Below are 27882 nucleotides of genomic sequence, written 5' to 3' on the forward strand. Positions count from 1 at the left end.
CATGAGAAGATTAGTTAATGTAATATACTATGTCAGTAGAATAAAGGACAAAAAAAAATACATTATCATTTCAGAAGATACAGAAAATCTCTGGGGAAAATCCAACACACTTTCATGATTTAAAAAAATTCAACAAAATGGAATAGGAGCCAATTTCTTCAACCTGATAAAGGTTATCTATGAAAAACCTATAGCTAACATCATCATCATACTAAATACTAAAGGTTCATACTAAAGGAACACACTAAAGTTTCTCCCCTATGACCAGAAACAAGACAAGGACATCTGTTTGTGCCACTTCTATCCAACATTGTACTGGTGGTTCTAGTCAGTGCAATGAAACAACAAGAAAAAATATAAACAATCTGTACTGAAAAAGAAGAGATAAAATTACCTTTACTGGGGCGCCTGAGTGGTTCAGTCAGTTAAGTGTCCCGCTCTTGACTTTGGCTCAGGTCATGATCTCTGGGTCATGAGTTTGAGCCCTGCATTGGACTCTGTGATGACAGGGCGGAGCTTGCTTGGGATTCTCTCTACCCCCTCTCTCTCCCTCTCTCTCTGCCCCTCCTCCACTAGTGCACACTCTCCCCCCTCCTTAAAGTAAATAAATAAACATTTTTTTAAAAATTGCCTTTACTTGTAGGCAATGTGGTTGAGTGAGTAGAAAATCCTAGGGAATCCACAAAAAACTCTAGAAGTAATATAGGAGTTCATCAAGGTAGCAAAATAGATCAATATACAGAAAACACTTGTATTTGCATATACTAGTAACGAACAGTCCAGAAATGAAACTAAGAAAATTCCATTTATAGCATCTAAAAAACAAAATGCTTAGGAATAAATTTTATCTAAAGATGTGGAAGTCTTGCATACTGAAGATTATAAAGCATTGCTAAGAGAAATTTTTAACATATCTGTATAAATGGAGAGACATTTCGTGTTCATGCATTATAAGACTCAATGTTGTTAAGATGGTAATTCTGCCAAAATTAATCTATAAATTCAGTGCAATTCCCACCACATTTTTTTGTAGAAATTGATAGATGATCTTAAAATTTACATGGAAATGAATAGGATTCAAAATAACCAAAACAATTTTAAAAAGAACAAAATTGGAGCATATACATTTCCCTTTTTCAAAACTAATACAAATAAATACTAATACAAATGAATAAGATAGCATAATAATGGCATAAGGACATATAGATCCATGGAACATAGTTAAGAATCTAGAAGTAAATCTTTACATTAATGGTCAATTGGTTTTTTAAAAGGATACCAAGACAATTCAATGGGGCAATCATAGTTTTTCAACAAATGGGGAAAATGTACATCCGTATGCAAAAGAAAACAAAAATGAAGTCAGATCCCTACTTCACAACACACACCATACAAGCATACCAAAAAAAAAAAACCCTCAAAATGGGTCATATAACTAAATCTAAGAGGCAAACTTGTAAAAGTTCTAGAAGGAAATATAGGAGGAAATCTTTGTGACCTTAGGTTAGGCAAAGAGTTCTTAGATACAACATCAGAAGCATGATCCACTAAAACATATTGAGAAAGGGAATTATGCCAAAATTAAAAACTGTTACACTCCAAAAGCCAGGATTAAGAAACAAAAAGTCAATGCACCAAGTTGTGGGGAAATTTTTCAAATTATATATCTCATAAATGATTTTTAATCAGAATATACAAAAATCTGGGGCACCTGGCTGGCTGAGTCGATCAATATGTGACTCTTGGTCCTGGAGTCTGAGTTTGAGCCCCACTTAGAAGATAATAATCCATTTTAAAATGGGCCAAATTATTGAAAGGTATTTTACCAACAAAAACAGAAATTGTTATTAAGCAAATGAGAAGGTGCTCCACATCATTAGTCACTAGGAAAATGCTAATAATTATAAATGCAACGAGATAGCTCTGCATACCTATTAGAATAGCCACAGCCAAAAAAAAAAAAGTAGACAATACCAACTATTGGTGAAGATGTGGAGAAATTGGAAATGCAACACATTTCTGGTTTTATTGTTACAATTTGGAAAACAGGTAAGCAGTTTCTTAAAATCGTAAACATAAATTTACCTTAAAATGAGGTAATTACCCTCCTAGAAATCTATTCAAGAGATATGAGAACATCCAAACAAAAATTGTACATGAATTTCATAACATTATTCATACAAGCTAAACTGAAAACCACACAAATACGCACAATCAAGTACATAAACAAAATGTAGGGACGCCTGGGAGGCTCAGCTGGTTAAGTGTCTGACGCTTGATTTCAGTCCAGGTCATGATCCCAGGGTCGTGAGATGGCGCCCTGAGTGGGCTCCGTGATGAGTGTGGAGCCTGCTTAAGATTCTCTGCCTCCCTCTCTCTCTCTGCCCCTCCCCCACTTGCACTCTCACTCTCTCACAAATTTAAACAAGTGTGGTATGTCCGCAAAATGGAATACTACCCAGCTGCTGCAATTCATGCTAGAACTTGCACAAATTTCAAAAATATTATGCTGAGTGAAACAAAGGCAGATGTAAAAGACCATGTATTTTATCATTCTGACTGAAATGTCTAGAAAGGGCAAATCTATAGAAACAGAAAGTAAATTAGAGGTTGCTGGAGCTGAGTGTGGGGACAGGGACGGATTACAAATGGGCACGGGACGTCTCTTGGTGTGATGGGAATGTTCTAAAACTGGATTGCAGTACTGGTTGCACAACTTTGTAAATTTACTAAAAACTATTGAGTTGCAGTCTGAAAAAGGGTGCATTTTATGATAAGCAAGTTATACCTCAATAGAGCTGTTTTAAAAAATAAATTACACACACACACACACACACACACACCCCAATACCAATCTTTCTGTTTATTAAGCACAAGACTCTATATTGGCCCTAGGAAAACACAAGAACATAAAGACTGTACTGGCTTTTCACTCCATGCAAGACTATGACAATCTAGGAAGAGACCTACAACATACAAATGAATAAATATCATCAGGAAAGGAAGGCAGCAAATGTGATGTGCACCTCCGCTGTTACCACGCTGGCCCAAAGTACCACCATCTCTCTGTACTGCAATAGCCTCTCCTCCGGTCTCCCTACTTCCGCCAAGGTCCCTTTTCACCCCAGAAGCCTACATGGTCCTGTTAAAAGCTAATTCAGATCATTTTACTCCTATGCTTAAAATGTTTCAATGGCTTGTCATCTCATTTAGAGTAATGTTCTAGGTCTTTAATATGCTTTTAAGGCCCTCCACGATTACTCTCCCCCTCTCTTTCAACTCCATCCAGCCACAAAGTGTGCTTAATATTTCTTCAACACCTCTGGCACACTCCCACCTCAGGCTCTTTGCACAGCATGTTCTCTCTGCCTGGAACAACTTTCCACCAGATTTCTGCAAGGCTTGCTCTCTTACCTCCTCCAAGTCTTTATTCAACTGTCACGTTCACAGTGAAGCCTAACCTGACTACCTTACTGAAAAATTCACTACCTACACACAGATTTCTCCAACTGCCTTCCATACTTTATTTTCTCCAATGCACTTATCCCCTTTTAACATACATTATATATTTCCTTATTTTGGTTATTGTCTGATTGTCCTCCATTGCAACGTTTCCCTATAACAGTACCTGGCATGTGGTAGGTACTCAGTAAGTTGTTGTGGACTGAATGCCAAAGAAGAGTGACTAAGAGCATTCACAAAAGGGATGTGGAGGAGAGACTTAAGCAGATGAGAAGGTCAGACTGTGGAGATTCTTGAATGCCTAGAACATAAATATGGAGTGAATGAATAAATGAGCAAATGAATAAGCAGTCTGGTGATGTTCTGCACACGGCATTAGCATCCAGTGAAATAGTCTGACCTATGGATTGTGTGGAGCTGACTCACTGAAAATTTAGCTTTTTCTCTATGGAAAGAACTTATATTGACAAAATATCCCCTGGAAAAGCTGAAGTCCTCTGTGCTATGCTTGAAATGGCCACTAGAGAATGCCCAAATCCATAATGCTAAACTATTCAGGATGCAATTGGGCTCCCCAACAGTCATGAGAGGCTGTTGGGGAGCCCCAGTCATTTATAGGCTGATAATGAAAAAGGAGACGTCTTCCAACGTTGTTTCGTCTATCCACCTTACTCTGTGCCCACCAAGCCAAGCATTCAAAGCCCATCAATATGACGTGCAGTTTTCAGCCACCCCTCCTAAACAGATCCTATGCGTGAGTTGTACTTGAGCTACATCTCTGTATATATGACTTCTTGTCCCGCCACAATTTTCTCTTTTATGCTGTCTTCTCTGCCTATCACTACCCATCTGATTCTTATGTGTCCCTTTAAAGACCAGGGCAAAAGCCACCTCCTCCAGAAGCCCTTCCTGATTACTACTGCTCTTACTGCCCACTGCATTCTTGATACCCTGGGGGCTGTGGTCACCTGTCCCAGTCAGCAGTCTCTTGGTAAACACTGATTCAGACACTGCCCTTATCCAAGCACTTCATTCTGGAGTTCCCAGTGAAATCAGAAATCTACCAGCACTGGACTGTCAGGAAGGTCAGGGACAGAGGTGAAAAATGAAGTCAAGAAACAAGACAACATACAATGTTATGATCCTGCAAAAGTGGTAAAGAATAGTCTATTCTTAGAAGGCCTTTCTAGAAGAGAAAGAAAGTCCACCACCGGCCGTATAAGAAGAAATACAATATCCAGCTTTCCCCCCTCCCAAGTAGGCTCCCACTGTTCCCTGTCTCCTTTTTCCTGCCTTCATTATTCAGCCTAATCCAACTACTTGGCTGATAGCAAATGGGAGCTCTAATAGATGCCTGGGGCCTTTTTCCCTTTTAGCCTCTTTCCACCTGCTGTACTCTGTGCTTTGTTCTCCAGACTCATGATAAAGAGCGACACAAAAATCCCATCAAACATGACAATGCGCTGCAGAAAGCACATACCAGTAATGTATCCTCAGGCAAGCAGAGAGAGTGGAGCCTGCCTGGCAAAATCCATGCCTGGACAGATTAATCCAAACCCCTTCCTGGACAGCAACCCCAGGCGAGGGGGGGGGGTAGGGAGAGGTGGGGGGAGCTGGACGTTATACCATGATAGAAGAAAATCAACATTTATTTTTAATCTATATAACCACCTTGTGAGAAGGTATTCTTGTCACTATTGTAAAGACTCGGAAACTCAGGCACAGACAGGTGATGGGACTTCACCCAAAATTACAGCAGCTAGAACACAGTAGAGACTGGATTGGAATTCAAAGCTGAAGGACTACAATGACCAGCCTCTTTCTCCTGGACCATGCTGATTCTATATATATCTTATCCAGGCTTTCTCTCCTCTGTAAGTCCTAACACAGGTTGGGCACACTGGGGGTGCTCAGCTCCTTTGCTCAGTTTCCTATCTGGCTGATAGGTGCCAAAGCCAACAGTTGCTACTTACATTGTAGGATGTGAGATACCATCAACGCTGTACAGTTGTCACTGCACGGAAGCCTTCCTAGAGCCAAATCCTTCTTTATTTGAAGAGTAAAAAGATACCTGGAAGAAGTTGGAGGGGAAAATCTCTTAGGAAACAGGAACAAGAAAGAAGCATTTCCCTTCTCCCAGATCCAAGATGTTTCAAGAAAGAAACGGCACCCCCCGATCAGCGAGATGCCTTTTTGGGATGGTGAGTAATGCATAGGCTTTGCTTCAGCCCCAAACCAGTACCAGACCACAGCTCGGCTGATCCAGCATTTTGGCAGGCCTCACAGCCATTAGGAATCACCCCGGCTAAATCTCCCCGCCAACTTGAGGGAGTTGGCCAATCATCTTCCCGTGGTTTCTGCCACGTAGCAAAGCCACATAGCCGGCTAGAGAGAAAGGGAGATTCAGTAAGAACAAGCCCGCTGGGGAGGCTGTGTTTACTAAATGCTATCAAGCACTCACTATTAAAACAACTTAGGTCGGTAGAGCAGGAACAATAACCCCATTTTATAATTATAGAAAGGCAGAGGTTACACGACTTGGGCAAGGTCATTTTGCCCAAAGATAGTGACACTGGCCGGAAGTCAGACCACCCACTGAATTTACACCTCCTCCTATCCAAAATATTGTGTTTCAGAAATCAAGTACTTGAGGTCATGCTTTACCCGGACCACCTTCTCTGTATCATCAGAGCCCAGCCCAGCATTTTACACAGAGCAGGTAGGAAATCCCTATGTTTGGAATGGAATGAAGCCAGTCTGCCCTTTTTTCCCACCGAAATGCTTATCAGGGACCCATAAAGTGCAAGTTGCATCCAGAGCTCTGCCAAAGAGATAGCATTTGGTTACACACTTTTAAGCTGTTATCAAAGGAGAATCTAGTTTTGAAACGATGTGTAAAAAGAAGATTCTATCATTGACTGCTTCCTTCCGTGGTCCAAAACCGGTTCCAATATTTTATTTTATACACTGAAACACTTGTTGAGTATATACTGTGGGCATTTCCCAATATAAGATGTGACTTTCTAATTAAAGTGTTATCTGGACGTGTATATTTAAATAAATTAAGCCTTGAAGGAATGTGGTAAATCAAAATTAATTGCAGGGGATAGATAAAAATCTAGATTAGAAAAAGCAGGTAAAATTAGTAGGTGATTATTCAATTTATAAACGCATTCATCATTATAATACTTCTAATTATGAGCTCCCCTAATGGGTTAGAGATGATTCAATTAGAAAATTAATATTTGCATACCAGTCTCAGAAACTCATAGATTGTCCCCAAACAAGGCATCCTTGCAAATTCAACTATAGTTAAGTATCTTAAATGGCCCACTGAAAAAAATAAAGTCTAATGTTTGCCATTGTTTGCTCTCAAATACAGATGTAAATGAGAATTAATAAGCCTCAATTGCTGAAGGGAAAGTGAATTTCTTTTTACTCCTCGCAAGAAGGAAAGGAAACTTCTTGTCATTTGACACATTCCTTGCTACTAAGAGGGCAGCTGCCCGCTACAAATACCAAATCCTCGCTCTGAACAGCTGATGAATCATTTATCATCACATTGATTTTCTCATTCTTTCTTTTTTGGGGGAGTGGCGGAGTTTATCTCCATTAAAATTGGTCTCAGTGTGAGACGCAACTGAAATGGGTTAGCAAATGCAAACTGATACAGATACCAAGATATCAGGTTATCTGGGAAAGTGGGCTACAACTCACAAATGTGGAGAGAGAAAGAGTGCGAGCGAGTGACAGACTTGTGAAAAGTGACGTCTGCAGAGCCTGCAACATACAAGTCCTCCTGTACAAAAGGGGAGAAGAAGAACTGACCGTGAGCTGTGTTGGGAAGTGGGGCAAGACTCAGCCAAGTCACTCTAAGCTCCCAGGACCTGGTTTCTCCTGTCTAAACCAGGAGAGCTGGGCTAGATTATCTCAAGTATCTATGCTGGGGTGAGATTCTAGAGTCTAGCAAGCACAGTAGGGCTTGGGGAAGGTTATGTTGACGATGCATTTTTGAAGAGGTAGGTTTACACTGTCATTTTGAAGGGCATTGTATCTAAGTATATAGACAGACTTTTCAAATGTTTTATACTTGTAACTTTTTAACTTTTTTATTTTTAAATATTTTTACATTTTTTATTTATTTTTGAGAGACAGAGAAGGACAGTGTGAGCAGGGGAGGGTCAGAGAGAGAGGGAGATACAGAATCTGAAGCAGATTCCAGGCTCTGAGCTAGCTGTCAGCACAGAGCCCGATGTGGGGCTCGAACCCACAAACCGTGAGATCATGACCTGAGCCAGAGTCGGACGATTAACCAACTGAGCCACCCAGGCGCCCCTAACTTTTTTATTTTTATAAGTATAAAAGATTTTGCTTATCTCAAATTATGAATAATGTATAATTAATTATAAATGATTGTTTAAATTTCATAAAATTATGAATAATTTATAAGTAGTAAAGAATTATAAAGGTTATCAATTATTTATATTATATATTATAAATAATTTTAAAATCATTTTTTAGAATTTTTTTTTCACTTTTTCAATGTTTTACAAGCATGCGTCATCATCACTTTCTACCTATGGGACGCGTACCCACACTCCCAGGTTATCGATGTCCGCGGAAATTAGCTGGTGTACTCGGACTGTCAAGCTGCCCTCCAACCGGAACACAGATGCAATGAAGGTAAGCAGTCTTGTTGTAGCAGCTACTGGCAGAACCCCGACGTGGGCACCCAGGCTGCCTGCCGTGCTAGAAGGCCACCCCTCCTTCTCCCAGAAATCCCCACCCTTTGAAAGACTAACACTTTGGGGACCCAGCCAGGTCCTCCTTCTCCTCAGCATCTCACCATCTCCCAGACAGTGACTGAGAGTCAAGCTTGCCAAAAAAGGCTAGAAACCCATCCCCTGATAAATGGAGAATAATGATTCTTAAGTAATATCATGCAGCAGACACACAGGTAAGTACTGTACCTTGTAAGCTCTTCTCGAAGATGTCCGGGATCCACTGGGAAAAATTTCACCATAAATTTGAAAACAACCTCCTTAGGATCTTAAAACACAATTATCTCCATAAGTTTTATTTAAATGTCCAACACAACAGTTACAGGTATTTGCATACACACACACACACACACACACACACACACACTTCCCCCTCTCCTCTCCCCTCTTCTCCCCATCACTGCTTCCCTCGGACTTTTCTTTTAAATTTCAATTTTCTCATTTCTAGGATGGTGCTATTTCTGGATCGTGTCTTTATGTGGATAGCAATTGGGAAAGTTCCCCTGTCCCTTTTCTTACCTCCCTCCCTTTGAGTTTCTTTTCGTATCATGTGCCTCCTTCTGGGCCCTACTGTGTCCTCTATGATGCATCCCATTTAGAAAATATATATACACCACTTGCCACTTTGGGATTCTGGCTGAGAGAAGGGTCCAGATTTATAAGCAGGTATTTATCATCTGAATCAAAGATCTCATAAAGGGAACTAGAAGTGCGTGTATGGACGGAGGCCTCTTTGTTGCTTAAAATTGACATTAATAAAACACATCTAGGGGTGCCTGAGTGGCTCAGTCAGTTAAGCGTCCAACTTTGGCTCAGGTCATGATCTCATGATTCATGGGTTCTAGCCTGGCATCGGACTCTGTGCTGAACATTCACTCTGTCCGGTTCTCTCTGCCCCTCCCCCACTGTAACGAATGCGCGTGGGATCTCGCTCTCAAAATAAACTTAAAAAAGAGAAAACACATCACTTGTCTTCTCCCTTACTTGCATTTGAAAAAAAAGGGAAACTTTTAGCATCAAAAGCAAATATTTGTGGAGTGCCTATTATGGGCCAAGCATTGCACAGGCAGGTGCCGGGAATGAAAAGACAATGAAGTATTCATAGTCAGGGAGGACGGGCAGCAGCCCAGACTGTCTCTGGGGAAGCACAAGAGGGAGAAAAGAGAGCTCCCAGTTAAATTTGAATTTTAGATAAACCATGATTACACGGGACATACTTATACCAAGAAATTATTCTTTGATGACCTGAAGTTCCAAGTTAGGTGGACATCTCTTATTTTATCTGAGAACCCTACGCCTGAAGTTAGTTTTGTCACAGGCTGGAGAGGTAGGAGCATGAAGGGGTCAGTGGCAGAGGTAAAGCTACAAAGGCAGGCAGAGTCTGTGCATTGCAGATCATGCTAACGAGTTTGGACTTTATTCTAAGGGCAATAAGGTGCCATGGAAGCATATTAAGCTGGAGCATGGTGAGGTCAGTTTTGCTCTTTCAATAGTTTCCTTGGGGAGTAGTGTACATGATGGAAAGCGGGAATCAGGAAGCTGTTGGAATAACGGGACGCATGTTACAATGCGGTGGGAACAGAGAACCGCAGAAGCACCAACCCGAAGAGCAGGGGAGGGAAGGGGATGCTGTAAAACCGCGCGGCTCAGGGCACCTGGTGGCTCAGTCGGTTAAGCACCTAGTTCTTGATTTCAGCTCAGGTCATGATCTCATGGTTGGTGGGAGTGGGCCCTGCATCAGGCTCTGTGTTTACCATGTGAAGCCTGCTTGGGATTCTCTCTCTCCCTCTCTCTCTGCCCCTCCTCCGGCTCGCTTGCATGGGCTCTTGCGCGTGCTTTTGCTCTCAAAATAAATATACTTTTTAAAAAAAGCATTTCTCAAAGCATTGCCTGAAATCTGCCTGCATCAGAACCACCCCAACCAGGGAACGAGGCCCAGGAATCTGCATTTGAACAAGTGATCCTAACACATACAGAAATTTAAGAAGCACCACACTAGGTTGTGAAATACGGGTAGAGAGAAAATTTCATCCATACTAGGCACTCAAATATTAAATGAAACAAACGGGACAGTGTGACGTTGGATAAAATTAAAATATCTTTGGGGGCGGAAGGTGAATGGCAGTGCAGATTGACATCATACAGACCAGGTCAGGCTGCCCTAAAATGAGCCACTTAGTCATTCAGATTATTTTGACTTAAAAGCAATTAAAACCCAGCCAATTCAGGAAATGCTTTTTACCACCCCCTCGCCTGGCTAAATTTACATTGGAAAGGAAGAGCCTGTACCAGGAAGAGAGCTATCACCTGAGATAACTACATCATAACATGAACTAGGTGTGGCGGACAGGAAGGAACCTGGCCAGGCTGGTTGATCAAAGTCCTCTATGTCCCATTGTGTCTGAGTGGCCCAGCAAACATTTGTTTACCAAACATTTACTTTTTCTTCCTCCTGTGAAGCGCATTCCTTCCCTCTGAAGTCCCACACCCCCGCCCCTTTCTCCTCAGTTCAGGATGACACATATACCTTCATTTCACCTGTCTTTGGAATTCCCATGTCTGTGTGGATTCCCCATACATATGAGATTAAATTTTAATTTCTCCTGTTCATCTGCCTCATGTCCATTTGATTCTTAATCTGGCTAGGAGGACCTTGAAGGACAGAGGAAATTTTTCCTTCCCCGAGAACATGAAGGACGCGCAAAGATTTGCAGTGCTGGAGTCCAAGCCAATCCACAGAGTGCTGTAATTACCAGCAAAGATCCAGGAACATGAGTTTTTTCATCTCGGGCAAAATTAAAATTATTTTTTTAAACATCACACATTTATTTTTCTTAACATTTTATTAATTTTTGAGAGACAGAGAGAGATAGTGTGATCAGGGGAGGGGCAGAGAGACAGAGGGAGACACACAATCTGAAGCAGGCTCCAGGCTCTGAGCTGTCAGCACAGAGCCCAATGTGGGTCTCAAACCCACGAACCGTGAGATCATGACCTGAACCGAAGTCGGACACCCAACTGGCTGAGCCACCCAGGCGCTAAATTCACGGGACATATGAAGGATTAAAATAATAAAATAATGTATCGCAGCCCTTTTCTCCCTTATATTTGGCGAGAAATAGTGTGGTGTTGCTGAAATATTTTCAAGCTGTCACTGGGAATTATATCCCTTAAATGATTTTCCATACTTACTTTTTACTTGCTTTGTAATAGGCTTCAGTAGCTCCAACCAGACCTGTGATAACAGTAATGAAAAAGTTGGTAGAACATGACATTGAGGGCAGTTCTTTTTTTTTTTTTTTTTTTTTTTGGTAATAGATAAGTCAACACGAAATAAACAAATACCAAGACCACTGAGATCCCTTCTAAGGACAGTTAGAAACAGCAGGGTCAAAGAGATGACGTACCTCCACCATACTCAATCAGCCCCCTCGTATTTCCCCGTTGACAGTGAACACTGTTGATCTATAAACTCTTTGTTGTTGACATTTGAATCACTGCTCCCCTGCCTAAGCAGGATGACAAAGGTGTCACATACAAGGCTCATTAGTTGCTACAAAGACTAATGAAGGCATTTGGCTCTGCATTTGAATCCTGTAGCCCCCAAATGCCAGTCTAATAGATATAATGAGCCTTTCTGGGAAGGTGCTGGATAATGAATTTGCCAAGGCAGGACACAGTAGGAAGAACATCCAGAATGTTGGGACCTGAGAGAGGGGAAAGGAGAGTCCCCTGAGTACTCTTTGGGAAGGTTAGGAGTCTTCATTCTGGAGGTTGATGTCCAGCCTCTGGACAGTAAGAATAGATAAAGCATAGATTCCTGTTCAGAGTGACAATAGGAGCGTAGGGTAGCAGAGTTTGTTCGGTAAACTGAGGTGACTTTAAATAGACAAAGAGGGAGGAGGGACAATCTGGTCATTTTGCAAGGGTTTAGATAATTTTTCATTTTTCAGTCGGGTTTGAGTCCTCCATCCCTAGCTGCAAACTGCATTATAGAAGCAATCCTAGACACAAAGAACCCGATAATGAAAGCAACTTACATTATTTCCAGAATGGCTACAGAATTCTAATCCAAAATACTCCTTTTCAGCAAGATTTAGGTGGCTGCAACTCAGGTTAAACAGCGACTTCCCGGATGACTTTTGCTAAACAAAACACAGAGATCATAGTACGGTTTGCGTTCCTGACCTGATAGTGTCACTTGGGTGTGGGAGACAGGGCGGGGGCACCCCACCTCTTCAAGCACTTTCCTATAAGCACGGTTTAGAGATCTTGCATCCTCTCAAAGGACGACGTTTCACAGATAAATACATGCCTCTACCTGTAGATTGTTTTCGGGCCTCCCCCCTGCTTAAAAAGCCTCAGACTAAGGACGAATCCTCTTGGGAAAAGAGAGCCTTGCACTTAACTATGGCGAGATCTGCAAATCTACCCTTTCAATGGAATTCTTTAATCAATTCATCCCACAGGCAATTTGAATGATTCTCCCCAAATTGACAGTTTAATCAAGATGCAAATCTGACCTGCTTAAAATCCTTCTGTGGCTCCCCTCAGGATAAAGTCTCTAGTCTTTGCTCAGGAGCCTGGGCCCACGTTTGCTCACGCTCACGTGGCCCTGCCTGCCCTTCTGGCCTCTCCTCTTCCCCCTCCCCTTTGCCTGCTCACAGTTCCCCACACACGTCAAGTAGTTTCATGGCTCCTGCTTCTGCTCCTGTCATTCCTTCTCCACAGACCGCCCTTCCCACCCTTCTTTGGTTTGGCTCACGCCTACTCAGCTCAGATGCCATCTTCTCTGGAGAGCTTTCCCGGATACCTATCAGCGACAGGTTGAGCCAAGGGCAACCTCCGTGCTCCCAAACTCCCTCGCTTACCTCCAACATGGCATTTTGAACCCCGGATGTCTGTCTTTCCCATTAGACTGACTACCTTCATAGCAGGGACCTTGCTTTATTTTTCTTGTTACTCACCACGGCTAACTCAGAGTCTGGCGCCTAGTAGGGGCTCTTGAATGTTGCTCCGACACGAAATTGGCCAAATTACTCATATGAGCTCCTTGAGTAGACTTCACGTTGCTGCTTTTCCCACCAAATGTGGGTACAGCCTAATTTGTTCACATAGGGCCACATGCATTTTTTTTCTTCACAAAGCCCACGTTACTCGGTGAGCACAAAACAACCCCTTTCTTGGGCTTCTCTGAGAACAGGCGCTTTGAAGATGTCTCTAAAAGTCTCCTGGAGCGGACGGTGGCTAGGGCTGATCTCCAGCCGCCACCATTGCTGAGCCCGAGGGTGGCTGTCGCAGGGAGGGCCGTGATGGGAAAATTGGGCCCTGGATGATAGGCACAAAGAAATGCTGCTGAAAACCCCTAGTTAAAGCCAAGTCACGCGGTGCCTATGCCGCTGCAAAGGAAGCTGAGTGGGGGAAAATGTAGTTGGAAATCGCCGACCCATAGAATTCACGGCAACCTTAAGAGGTCAGAGAGTGCAGCAACCCTCCTCCCACCCCCTACCCTCTCCCCCAAGGCAGTGCCACGCAGAGCAGGGGCCCACATCTGGGGTTTAATAGCTTCCAGGAAGGCGGCCTACCCCACCCCCTCCCCCCAGCCACCCGAAATCCTCCCCTCTCCCCTGGACTTCTCTCCACTTAGTTACACTGACCAAAGCTCCACCAGCTCGAAATTCATGTGGGTCAGCCAGGGTCCTATTTTAAAATGCAAATAGACCGCAAGGGGTAAAACCTACTGCATCCCTAGCACCTGGAGAAAGCTTGAGGGAGAAGGGGTTTGATTTTATGTGGGAGGTCACATTGGATCTGCGGTATGGGAAAAGGGGGTCAGCCCACACAGAGTGGGGGGGGTGCAAGGGCATGAAGGGCATTGGGGGGCAGTGGAGGAGGGGGGTGTGTACAAGGGAGGAGGGAAGGGGGAGTTTTTGCCTATGTGGCAACCTTGCCTAGGGCAAGTGCTGACACAGACCATTCCAGACAGATGAGATCGCTCCTATTTTTAAAGCCCTCCAGACAAGGAGCTGCCATGGGATTTTTATTATGAGAAAGAAAAAAGAAGAATTTCTAAAGAGAGATATGACAGCGATACTTTTTCGGACACCAAAGAGACATTTCGGTCATGAGGACCAAATCCTGTCATAGGCTCTGGTTTCTTTGCAAACAATTTAAGAAACTCAAGATTTTCCTGTCTCCTCCTCACTTTTTATTCTTTTTTTCCACTGGAGTATTTAATCCTCCCCATCAACACTGCCACATTCCATGTGTTTGTGTATTTAAATGTTTCTGCAGTCACAAAGAATAAATATATGGCCATTCTTGTAAGGATTCCAATCAAGGATTTCTTTTTGCTCCTTTCCATGAGATCCCATACCATGTTTATAAGAGTAATCGACTGATTCTTCCATCCCTGCACATGAGGCCAACTGGCTGGAAAAGCCTTTGGCATTTATGCCTTTGGAGGTCAGGCACTCAGGTGGCTGGGGCTCTCCACCCCCATCTCCAGAGAGGCATTTCCCTTCATAATGTTCCTCAACATTGGCCAGCCTTGTGGAACGTGTTGCGTAAGAGGTAAGGCCTTGGTTCTGTCTCAGCATGCAGCCTTTCATATTTTTCAACCATTTTAATCCAATTCTTCAATTTTTAGGTTATGATTCTTTCTCTCATAATATCTCTTTATATACAACTTTTCAATTTTCTCTTTTCTGCACTTTTCTTTTTCTTTTCTGGACTTTTCTTCTTCTTTTCTGGACTTTTCTTCTTCTTTTCTGGACTTTTGATTCTCTTTTCCATTGCATGTTTTTGTTTAAACTGACACTTCAATGTTCTGATCAAGTTCTTCAGGGGATCTAAATTCTTTACTACCAGTGCCCCAACTCAAAAAATTGGAACTACAATCCTGAATCCTGTTTTTTTTCACCCTTCCCCTTAGATTACAGTAGAACAGCATTTGTCTTCAAATTTTTTTACATATGGGCACCTGCGTGGCTCAGTAGGTTAAGCATCTGACTCTTGATTTCGGCTCAGGTCATGAGCTCACAGTTGTGAGATCGAGTCCCGAATTGGACACAGCGTGGAGCCCGCCTGGGATTCTCTCTCTTCTCCCTCTCTCTGTGCGCCTTCTAAGATGCATGCATATGCATGAACTCTCTCTCTCAATAATAAATACTTAAAAACATATATGTGCGTGTGTGTGTGTGTGTGTGTGTGTGTGTACAGTTGACCCTCGAGCAACACAAGTCTGAAGTGCATAGGTACACTTGTATATGGGTTTGTTTTGTTAGATGTAGTACAGTACTGCAGTGTAGCACTACAAATGTGTTTTCTCTTTCTTATGATTTTTCAAATAACATTTTCTTTTCTCTAGCTTACTTTACTGTAAGAATACAACATAGAATACACAGAACATACAAACTATGTATTAATTGATTGTGTTATTGGTCAGGCTTCCTTCCAGTCAACAGTAAGTAGACTGTTAGTAGTTAAGTTTTGGAGGAGTAAAAAACTATATGTGGATTTTTGACTCTGTATGGGGTCAGTATCCCTTAACTCTTGGGTCGTTCAAGGATTAGATAGATAGATAGATAGATGATTTTAAACATTTTTAGAACTTCTACTTATTACCTCCAATTTACAAACTGTGTTTTAATTATTGGGCACTGACTTCTGGGGGGCTCCAAACTGTTCTTCTCGTAGAAACAACAAATACTCGAGGTGATCACCTTACCAAACAATCTACCAAAGCTTCTAGGCCCCCAGAGCTCTCATACAATTTGCCAAATCAAACCTGAATTGTAATCCTGCTCTACCCGCTTATTAACTGAATGAATTGGGGAAAATATTTTAGCTCACAGATTAACTTGCCTTTTCCAGGCACCTAAAGACAGAAACCATGTGTTTGAATACCCGGCAGTATGTACAGTGCCTGACAGAGCGGACATTCAATACCTGTTTGCTCAATAAATAGATGAATGGGTCCAAACAATTAACTTGATTTCTGCACATTAGTAAGACAGTGCTTTCAGGAGAAGGAACAAATTAGTCACTGTGTGACCTACGGCAAGTTACTGAATCTTTCAGAGCCTCAGTTTACTCATCTGTGAAATGGAGCTAATTGTACTATTAGCTTGGGGGGCCTGGCTGGGTCAGTCGGTTGAGTGGCAGACTTGATTTAGCCTCAGGTCATGATCTCATGGTTTGTGGAATTAAGGCCTGCATCAGGCTCTATACTGACCGAATGGAGCCTGTTTGGGATTCTCTCTCTCTCCCTCTCTCTGCCCCTTCCCTGCTCATGTGCACACATGCGTGTGCATGCTCTCTCTCTCTCTTTCTCTCCCTCTCTCTCTCAAAATAAATAAATAAACTTAAAAATAGTAGATTTATCTCATGGAGTTGTGAGAATTAAATGAGGTAATTCATACCAAAGCCTCAGTCCAGTGCCTGGCACATCATATGATTTAAGCAATGCACATATATATACATAAATGCATATGAGAATTTGCAGACACACAGCAAATGTTAACAGCATTATCCCTGGAGAGAGGATAGATAAAGAGGAATTTTAAATTTTCTACTTTGTAAATATCTGGGTTTTCAAATTAATTAATTAATTCTGTCTCTGCACTGACAGAGTGGAACCCATTTGAGGCTCAAACTCACGAACCGTGAGATGATGACCTGAGCTGAAGTCAGGCATTTATCCAAGTGAGCCATCCAGGCGCCCCTGGATTTTTTTTTTTTTAATGAGCAAGGACAGTAAAAGTTCTCTTAATGAAATTCCACTCAATGACGCACAGAGAATGCTTTACATTCCCTCTTTAACACATTGGCTGATACCTATGTCATGATGAAAGTTCATTACTAGTAGATTCTAATGGTTGTGTACTTCTACACCCATCAATTGAGTTCCATGTGCAATAATAATTATTTCCTTGAACATATTTTTGGTGATTCTACTTGCTATTATAATTACACAAATTACATGGTGTAACACTAAAAGCAAGAATCGTTTCTGTGAAAACTAAGTTCATCACTTTGCAAAAACTCAGTAAGGGGGGGAGTCCCCAAAAATGTGTGTCAAATTAGTTTTGGATATGACAGCAGTAAAGTATTGCAGAAGAAAAGTTCAGAACGATTCTGTACCCAAATTGCTTTGCAAGCATCTACATTCTTTTTCCACATTAAATAAGTAAATGCTGAAAATCATAGATGATGAATTTTGAGTGTGGTTTATGGAAGAAAGACAAAGGGAATTAGAAGTCTTTACTCAAAAAACCTCTGACCCTACAGCAAAAGATTGGCATATGAATAACAAGGTATATGTTTTATGTCAAAATTAGAAGTTTCAGGGGCACCTAGCTGGCTCAGTGGGTGGAGCATACAACTCTTGATCTCAGAGTTGTGAGTTCTAGCCCCATGTTGGGTACAGAAATTATTTTACAAAATAAAATCTTAAAAAGAGTTAGAAGCTTAGAATGAATGGGTGGCTCAATCAGTTAAGCATCTGACTCTTGATCTCAGCTCAGGTCATAGTCTCACGGTTCTTGGGTTTGAGCCCCGCATCAGCCTTTGAGCTGACAGCAAGGAGCCTGCCTGGGATTCTCTTTTTCCCCCTTTCTGGCTGTCTTCTGCTCGTGTGCTCACTCTCTCTCTCGGTGCCTCAAAAATAAATAAACATTAAACAATTTTTAAAAATTAGAAGTTTAAGGTGTCTGTGTGTGTACTCATGATTTTCTGCTTTAACAAATTTTATCAATTAACTGACCAACAACCCCTTTGACTACACAGATAAGGAGATTCTAATGTATTTATATACTTTTGTGTACTTTATAAAATATAGACTATAGAATTAAGGTGTCAGAAAAGTACAAACTGAAATGAAATCCACCATATTATTAATGGTAGCATAGTCAGTTATTTTTAGTTTTTCCTTATAGTTGTTATATTTTTCAGAGAAATGCATGACACACTATAAAATCAGAAAGCATAGTGCAACACAAAAAAAGCCTTATAGATATTTTTCCTGTTTCCAGTGTTGATTTCCACATTCAAAATATTTCTCATGTTCCCCTCAGAAAATGGTTCTTGAAGTCATAGATGATAATCACTCATTCTTTTGACTTTATGGTTATGTCTCTCTTTTTATCACCAGATATGACTGCATTAGCTTTGGCTGCCATAACAAAATGCCGTAGACTGGGTGACTGAAACAACAAAAAGTTATTTCTCACTTAATTCTGAAGACTGAAAATTTGAAATCCAGGTACCACCAGCAAGACCAGATTCTGTGAGACCTATCTTCCTGGCTTGCAAATGGTTACCTTCTCACTGTGCTCTCACATAACAGAGAGACGACACTGTTTTCTTCTTTTTTTAAAAAAAAATTAGTATTTTACTTATTTTTAAGAAAGCGAGAGACAGCACAAGCAGGGGAGGGTCAGAGAGAGAGACACACACACACAGAATCTGAAGACAGACTCCAAGCTCTGTCAGCACAGAGCCCAATGCAGGGCTCGAACCCACGAACTGTGAGATCACGACCTGAGCTGAAGAAGCCAGATGCTTAACTGACTGAGCCACCAAAGTGCCCCTCTTCTTCTTTTTTTAAGATTTTATTTTAAAAAAACATTTTTAATGTTTATTTATTTTTGACAGAGACAGAGCATGAGCTAGGGAGGGGCAGAGAGAGAGGGAGACACAGAATCCGAAGCAGGCTTCAGGCTCTGAGCCGTCAGCATAGAGCCTGATGCAGGGTTCGACCCACAAACTGTGAGATCATGACCTGAGCCAAAGTCGGGCATTTAACTGGCTGAGCCACTCAGGCACCCCAAGATTTTATTTTTAACTAATATTCACGCCCCACCTGGGGCTTGAACTCATGACCCTAAGCTCAACATAGCAAAACCAGCTGAGCCAGCCAGGGGCCCCTCTCTTCTTCTTATAAGGGCACCAAACCTATTGGATCAAGACTCCATTCTTATGATCTGATTTAACCTTCATTACTTTCTAAAAGCCGTATCTCCAAATACAATTACATTAGTTACACTGGGGATCAGAGGCTCAACTCCGGGGGGACGTGATTCAGTCCATAGCATTGACCCGGCTTGATGGCCCACTTTAGTTACCATATCTGGTCTTTATGACTTTGGCTCTTTCCAAACATTAAATTCACTCTGAAATAATGAAGATTTGTGAGGCATTTTGGAAAGAATGTGCCCAGTTACAGAAGGCCAAAAAAGAGTTCCAAGAATGTGCTGAGTACCTACAATAAATATTAGGAGGCAGCACATCATGGTGGATAAGAATGTGGGTCCCGGAGCCAGACACACCTGGGTCTAGTTCTGCTCTCTATCTGCTAGAGGGGTGATCTTGAGCAGGCTATTTAATCTCTCCGAGTTTCAGTTTCCTTAATTCTGAAACAGGATTGTCAGAAGCCAAACACCAAAGGTCATATATGATTCCACTTTTATGAGTGTCCAGAACAGACAAATTCATAGAGATTGGGGACTGGGTAGAATGGGGAATGACTGTCAATTAGTATGGAGTTTCTTTTTGAAAGGATGGAGATATTCTGGAATTCGATGGTTGTAATGTTTGCACAACACAAAGAGTATACTAAAAACCACTGAACTGTACAGTTTAAAAAGATGAATCTTTTGGTATGTAAATGACATCTCAATTTTTAAAAATTCATAGAGAGTATCAAATGAGGATATTGACGTTGAATACTTTACGTAGCATCTCCAGAGGAAGAGCTCAGGAAGTGCTGACTGTAGGATGACCATTTAATTTATCATCCAAACTGGCACACTTTTGAAGGTTGACAGGGGTATTAGTAATTATTTTTTTAATGTTCATTTTTATTTATTTTGAGAGAGAGAAAGATAGCATGCACATGGCGGGGAGGGGTCAGAGAGAGAAACCCAAGAGATCGTGACCTGAGCCGAAATCGAGTCTGACACTCAGTCCATCAACCGACTGAGCCACCAGGCACTCCAGTGGTGCTCGAAATTATTATATTGTCACGAGACTGTCTTGAACAAACCTTAATGTCTGGACATCTAGCTCTGGGCATACGGATCACCCAAGGGGTCTGTACTGATAAGGGGAGCTTTTATTTGAATATTCAAGATCAGGAATATTGACAATTGCCCTAATAGAAACCAGCGTCCGTTGATCATTCCTTCCCTGGCAAGTGAATCAATTGCCTTTCAGGCTTGTTAACAGTCTGATTCCACATTTCCATAGGTGAGACCCAACCACATGAAAAAACAGGAAAAGAACTTCATCAATTTTCGCTTTCTCCTTAATAAAGCCTTTAACAGCTATTCCCCCGCCTCCCCTTTAGCATGTTTTTCTCCATTTTGTGTTCTCTTTACCCAATTCTTTTTGTTTTTCTATTGTAATCCCCCCGCCCCCACCCAAACTCTGGGCTCACTTTTCATGCCCTTGCCTTTGTCCTTCTATGTTGCCTTTACTCTTTTGTGACCTTTCCCTCATCTCTTAGGTGCAACACATATTACCAAGCACCTATTCTGTGCCAGTTTCTTTCCTGGGCTCTGGGGATACTGGGGTGAAATGGACACAGACATTATCACAAAGGAATATACAACAGGCTGGCAGGCAAGGCAGGCACGTCAGCAGGTAACTGCAGTAGTGGGGGCTGAGTACCCTCGTGGAAGCGTGGAAGCGGGGGTCCCAGGAGATCATATCCAACGGGCACCAAACTCAGAAGATGGGAAAAGGCATAAGGCAATGGATTCCTACTGAGGGGCCACCTATTTCAAGAGACGAAACAAGAGTTGGGGTTAGCCAGGTGAAGAGAAGGGTAGGAGAAGGATGTCAGAGGCAGAGGAGCTGAGAAAGCCTGGTGACACACCGGCAGGCAGGGTTTGAGGTGGGGACCGCTGGTGTTAAGTGGACGTTGACATGGTCAGACCTGGGTTTCAGGAATGCCATCCTGGCAGCAGTTAGGGCAGAGGCTCCCAAACTGTAAAGTTCATAAGAATCAACTGGAGATCTTATTAAATACAGTCTGTCCTTCTCTCTGCCCCTTCTTCACGTACACATTCTCTCTGTCTTTCAAAATAAATAAATACACTTTAAAGAAAAGATGGGAGGGGAGCACCTGAGTGGCTGAGTTGATTGAGTGTCCCACTCTTTTTTCTTTAATTTTTTTAAAGCTTTTAAATTTATTTCGACAGGGAGAGTGAGGGGGGAGGGGCATTGAGAGAGAGAGAGAGAATCCCACTGACATGAACCATGAGATCATGATCTCAGCTGAAACCAAAGGTCTGCCGCTTAACAGACTGAGCCACCCAGACACGCCCCTCACCCCCATCCTTTTTTGAGCATTCGACTCTTGATTCCAGCTCTGGTCATGATCTTGTAGTTCGTAGGTTTGAGCCCCATGTCAAGCTCCCTGCTAACAGCACGGAAACTGCTTGGGATTTTGTCTCTCCTCTCTGCCCCTCCCCCACTTACACTTTTTCTTTCCCTCTCTCCCTCTCTCTCAAAATAAATATACTTTAAAACAAATATACAGATTCAGATTTAATAGGTGTAAGGTGGGGCCTAAGAATCTGTATTTACTTCTCATGGGCTCCTAGATGAGACTGGTCTGGCTGTTGGTCCACCTCTGCGCTTTGAGGGAGAAGGGAGGGAGGAACAGATGGAGCAGTGGGGTCCTTGCAGTGAGAGACCATGGACGGCAACGTGGACTGGCGCAGACAAGGAGGTGAGGTGGGAGACATCTCTCCATGGCCAGTGCCACAGGGCATGGGGAGGTGAGGGAGCATGATGGGCCTGGAGGTCCTGATGTTCCCTTTGCCTGGCCCCCCATTTCCCTTCTTTTAGGGTCGGGGTTTGCTTACACCATGGTTGAGCTCAGGCTACATTCTGCTGCCTTTTATAAACCCTCCTGCATCGCCCTTCTCATCCCTAACATTTGTTCCTTTGCCACTTGACCCACCGACCACATGTAAAGGAAGAGCTCTCCTGGCAGCTTGCCCCCCTCACCTCCCACCACTCTTTGCTACTGAATTCTTCCCATACCCACCTATCTGAGACTGGGGATGCTTGGAACATTCCTCACCAATGTCTGCACATACCTGAGCCCCTCCTTTGACACTCCCTACCCTTTGTACCAGTCTGGAAGAAAAATCACATCTTGTCATTATCAAAAGCTTTCTGCTGACGTACACTTACAAAATATATTTTTGACACTCATCTCTGATGTGTTCACTGGTTCCTTCTAAAGTCACTCACTTGGAATTTTCTTTCGGGTTTTTAGGGTGCATCTGAGAGCTTTACTGTGTACTATCCCATTCACAACTTACCCCAGTCACCCTCTCGGGAACTGGCTGAGAACTGGTTCTGTCCAGGATAGTATAAGCACATTGCCCATCAGCATCTTTATGTAGACAGTTGTGGACCAGACCCTTCTGGCCAACCAGATGGCTGATTTCCATCTTTCCTTTTCCTCACTACATACTGAACTCTGAATGTCATTTCGGAACCCAGAACCTTGCAGAGCACTTCTAGTGAGAGTATCTGATTTGTACTGAGTAGAATAGAGTCCAGAGATATTTCTGTATTTTGGTACCATTTGATACAGTTCCAGGATTAGAATGTTTTCAGTGATGCTGATTTAACTTCAGCCATCTGGGAAAATCTTGTTCTGCATCTTGGTCTACAATCCTTCACTTCAGTCTAGCTCTCTGTTTATAAACAGCAACAGGCATATACCTCATTGACAGAGAGTTTGGACCCCTCCAGTGGTATGTCTTTTTCCTTCCCAGTCTTCCACAGGCTACATCCAAAAATCTCAGAACATTGTAGACACTAAACCCTAGGACTGCTCCTTTTAAAAAGTTGTTTTACTTTTCCTTAAAAATATCTTGGGGTGCCTGGGTGGCTCAGTTGGTTGAGCATCTGATCAGCTCAGGTCATGGTCTCGTGGTTCGTGAGCTTGAGGCCCGCATCGGGCTCTGTGCTAATAGCTCGAAGCCTGGAAACTGCTTCAGATTCTGTGTTTCCCTGTCTCTCTGCCCCTCTCCCATTTATGCTCTGTCTCTCTCAAAAATAAATAAACGTTTGAAAAATGCAAATATCATGACATTGCAAAAATAAATAAATAAATAAGACCCATGTCTCACACATTTACCATTACAGTCAGATGCAACCAGTTTTGTAAGAAAGAAGTTGAGCATGATTTCCAAGTTTGCACCGGGTACCACTCAGGAAACTAGGAAATGGAGCTCCTTCAGGACAGGGCAGAAGAAATTATTGGCCAAGCTGTGACCCTTCTGGGGGGTTGAACTCCCGGTAAAAAAGAACCACTAAGAGTGGTAAGAGGCTAAGTACCTGGAAGAAGCAGTTCTTTCTAAAATGGAGCCCTCTCTGCAGGCCGTCTGGTCTTTTAACATCTGGTATAGAGCAAGGTGCAGTTAGACACATCAGAGAACAAAGAATAAGTAGGAAGTCAACCGAGGCCCTTTCCAAGGAGTCCATGGGCTCAGCAATAAACCCGGGAGGGAAGCACAGTTTTAACTGGGTACTTAAGATTTCCTAGTGGGGGTAAGCAGATGGAACAACCTTCGTTAGTATTTGCCTGCGCATGTGTGAAATTCACACCAAGTTACAAGTGCTTTTTATTTTATTTCTGAAAATACAAAGTAGTTCAAAGTACTGCGTGTGTGATAGATGGAAGGCTTGAAGTTGCTTAGGATTAACTGCTCAGGAGGACTTCTAGTCTATGTGGCTATCCTGGGGTGGGGAGGGGTCTGGGAGAATCAAACAGAGAAGCTGCCCGACTTCACCCTCTTTACCCGCAGCCATATTGACACTGGCAAAACTAATGTCCAGAAAAGAGCTCTGGAATCAGAGAGCTAGTTTAGTACCTGATAGATGGTACTTTCTGGCAGACACCTTTTTGAAGGTACAAGGGAATTATGGTGTCATTGCCTGAGGCCTTATGTAGGCCTGGCAATGACCTAGACTGGTTGCATCTGATTCATACTCTTTGCTGGATTGTGTTTCATTGCTCAGAGTTACCCTTCACACTAAAGGAAAAAAAGAAAAAAAAACCAAGAGTACCTCCCTAATAGCAATCTTGCCCCCACTCCTGGGACGCCAAAATTACCATGCCTATATTGGAAAGGCTGTTGAAAAGTGACAATGTAATAATAGCATTCTTAAGACAGCGCTCTCAAGTCTTGTCGAAATTGCTAGGTACTCTGGGTAATTAAAACAATTATAATTGTTTGTTTCCATGTAATGCTTTAGCACTAAATCCATGTGGTGGGCATGGTGCACAACCAGATTCCAAACCGTAGCAGGAATTTTCTTTTAATCTTGAAGTCAATGAAATCGTCTGTATATATCTAGCAATACAAGACACTCAGGACACAAGAAAGACCATTAGATGTCATGTAGTCTGACCCCTTCATTTTATAAGTGAGGAGATTTGGATCCAGAACAAGGAAGAGACTTGACCAAGGGCTTTCCATAGGTTAAAAACAGAGCTGGAAATGAGCTCATTTCATTACACCACGCTGCCCTTAAATGTAAAGAAAAAACTGATGTCTAAGTGTATGAAGGACAAGAAAGAGATAAACACCTATAACTCATTCCTTTGATTCACTTTCTCGTTTCATGGTCACGCTGTTTTTTTCCTAACCTTACTTTTTCTCACCTTTTGACTGTACTGTTGACTCATACTTCTCTCCTGCTTACAACTCCAATGTCTCTCCATTCCTGTCTCTTCCTTTTGGAATCAGTTTTACTGCATTTAGAAGGAGTGCTCAGCATGTTGCCTAGCAAGGCTCTGAGCCGGTTGGAAGCCACTATGTTCTGACAGGTTGTGAATTTCACAGAAACTCTATAAAGAAGCCATTTTAAAACATCTACTTAATAAGAGGCCATGAAATGCACCGTATTAGGGCTACTGTGGAGAAGCTGTGTTGACTGTACAGAAAATCTTTAAAAATCTTATTTAGGAAACTATTCCAAATTAAATGCAATGGGGGAGGCATGTGTCAGTTTGGGCATCCATAAGAAAGTAATATCAAATACGCACCAAAATGTTGAAATCTAGGTGATGGGATTTTATTTGCATTTTTTTGTTGCCAGAACTTTCTAATCTTTCTGTAATGAATTTGTCCCATCATGTGTTAAAGCTGGATTCAAAAATGAAAAAGAATCTTGAATTTCTAAAGGCTTCTAACTGATTAGCAAGATGCAAGGTCATGTGCACTATCACTCAGGCTAATTGCCCTGTCACCAAGCATTTCATTGTGCACCCTGTCAACATCCCCATGTTAGCCAGGTGTCCTTGCTTGTCAACACCTGTGGACTACGCTGATGGGCCAGATCTACCCTGCAGCAAGAAGCCTGTAAGGGATACTTGACTCAGTCCTAACTTGGCTTCTTGCCAAGCTCCACCCTTGAAGAAGTCACTTAAGACCTGGTATTTCATTCCTCTTTCCCCATGTAGACATCTGTCTGAGTTCCTGACCTGTATTCACCTAGTCTGTTACTTGGGCTTCTGCTGCTTGGTGATGGGTCCCACAATGGAAGCCGGCTAGATTCCATAAGCTCCGCTCTCCTCTTGACTGATTTTCACCTGTGTCCTGCACACAGTAGAGATTTGCTGAACCTGTGGCTTAGCACCAAAACTGAACTCTTGGGCCTGAATGTGCCAATCTACCCCTTTCCTCCTAGTCTACCCTGCATATATCCATCCAAGTCTTGAGTGCTGACTCATGCATGCGGGCCGTGCGGTGACCTGGGCTGTACAACCCAAACCCTAGAGGTTGCCCATTTTTCTTAATCTGGCTTAGTCTGGGGCTGATGCCAGGTTCACAGACCTCTGCCATCCTCCCTCCTCTAGGTTATTTCAACATGGCAGATCTATTGTTAGGATGTGTAACATAACTCAAAACAGTTGTCTGGGATTCTCTTACTGTACTCAGGGATAAGTACAGCAACCTCAGAAAAATTTGTATTCATATATTTTTAATTACTGTATCTTGAAAACTCTAGCATACAAGAAAGATGGACAAAGTATGGTTTAACCTGCAAAACGTTCAAGTGGGGGAATCCGGGAAGGGAGTAGTGGCAAGAATTATTACTTATTAACAATCTTTAGTGGGAAACTGGGGTCCCAAGGTATACTAACCTTTGGGTCATAAAATTAGTTGCACACTCCCAAAGCAAGCTTTTACAATATGTTGCTCCTTTAATTTCTTAGGTGGAATTATTCGTGCAGAACTGGTTAAGCTGACTCATTGCCATTTATAAATCAAAACCAAACATATTCCTCTCTTCCGAATGTTGAATTTGACATTTGCTTGTCCCAACTTACAAGGTTCTAGTCCATGTTCCTACAAATGCAGAAATGAGCAAACATGTTCATGGTGGCATCTCCAAACCAACTTGACATGGGGAGCTTTTTAGGCTACTAGGAAGAAAGATGACCTCTCCTTTGTTGAACTTTGGGGGAGCCTGCATCACAATATCTCTCATCTCTAACAGTCAGTGAGGGTTTACTGGTGACCGCACAGTTTTACATGGGTGCAGGTTTGGTCCAGGAAAATGTTGTTACTGTAATACATGAAATATTCGTGCCACCATCACCCTAAGACTTGATTTCCTAGAATGCCTTATTAGCTAAGTGACATTTTATCAGCAAGCTCATTAGATCAGGGATTAGATGCCTGGCAGCTGACAACAGGAGATAATTCATTCTTTTAGTGTTTCAACAGATAGTTATTGAGCACCTACTATGTTTCAGGGTAAGTGCTGTCTACACTACAGGCAGTTCCTGACTTCACCAAATTAGGAGAACTCACTGTGTCTTTTTGGATGTATAACCACCGCCACCAAATGAGGAGAACTCATCATGTCCTTTCGAATGTATAACCACCCCCCCCCACATACCACTGAGTCCCAAAGAATGACCTATGCTATTTGACCTCATGCAATTCTCAGCCACCCTATACCTTATGTTTCTAACTTTGTCCATCTATTTAAACCATTTCCATTGTCCATCTGGTTCCATGAAAGCCCGCTGATGGCTATTTGAGGTCCTGCTTACCCCAAGTCAGATTTCCTGTGAAACTGTTGACTGGTTTTCTGCATCATTACTTCAAACACACACAAGAGCTAACTGCTTACGATGTGAATAACAAGATAACTCCAACCCAGTGGCTCTTGAAAGACAAGCCATAAAGATTGGATACAGTGATCAACTGTGAGTTCTTAACCTGGAGGGCTCCATTCGGATCCTCTTTCTACCACTTACTATACTTTTCTGCCCAGATTACTCATCTGTCAAATGCATATATTAATAGCACCTATTTCACTGAGGATTTTGGTGAGCTAATACATGTAAAATACCTATGCTAGTGCCTAGTACATAATAAATAAACATTCTTGTGATATATCCTAGCTATTATCATTACGTTTTAGATTGGGAAGGAATTGAGCAGTAATTGTGGGCTAGTGGCAATGGAGTTGATATTTTTGAGGCAGGGGCCTGGAACCTCCACATATGAGATGACATGGCTGTGAGCAGATTAGAACATGAGGTCCTGCCATTTTGAGAGGAGTCTCCTAATTTGAGTATATAGCAACC

At 42.3% G+C, this 27882-nt stretch overlaps 1 protein-coding gene across 1 annotated transcript in view; it reads right to left on the reverse strand.

The window, feature by feature from the left end:
- FRMD7 (FERM domain containing 7) overlaps window positions 1-22714 on the reverse strand; it is a 34383-nt gene extending 11669 nt beyond the window's left edge. The window contains exons 1-5 of the mRNA XM_029929705.1: window positions 22583-22714; window positions 12284-12388; window positions 11436-11478; window positions 8433-8466; window positions 5436-5533 (exon numbers count right to left, since the gene is read on the reverse strand). Coding sequence (XP_029785565.1) covers window positions 5436-5533; window positions 8433-8466; window positions 11436-11478; window positions 12284-12388; window positions 22583-22714 — 412 coding nt within the window. The remainder of the gene's footprint in view (window positions 1-5435; window positions 5534-8432; window positions 8467-11435; window positions 11479-12283; window positions 12389-22582) is intronic.
- Between the last annotated feature and the right edge of the window lie 5168 nt (window positions 22715-27882).

Source organism: Suricata suricatta, chromosome X, assembly GCF_006229205.1.
Source record: "Suricata suricatta isolate VVHF042 chromosome X, meerkat_22Aug2017_6uvM2_HiC, whole genome shotgun sequence".
In the NCBI taxonomy this organism is placed as follows: Eukaryota; Metazoa; Chordata; class Mammalia; order Carnivora; family Herpestidae; genus Suricata; species Suricata suricatta.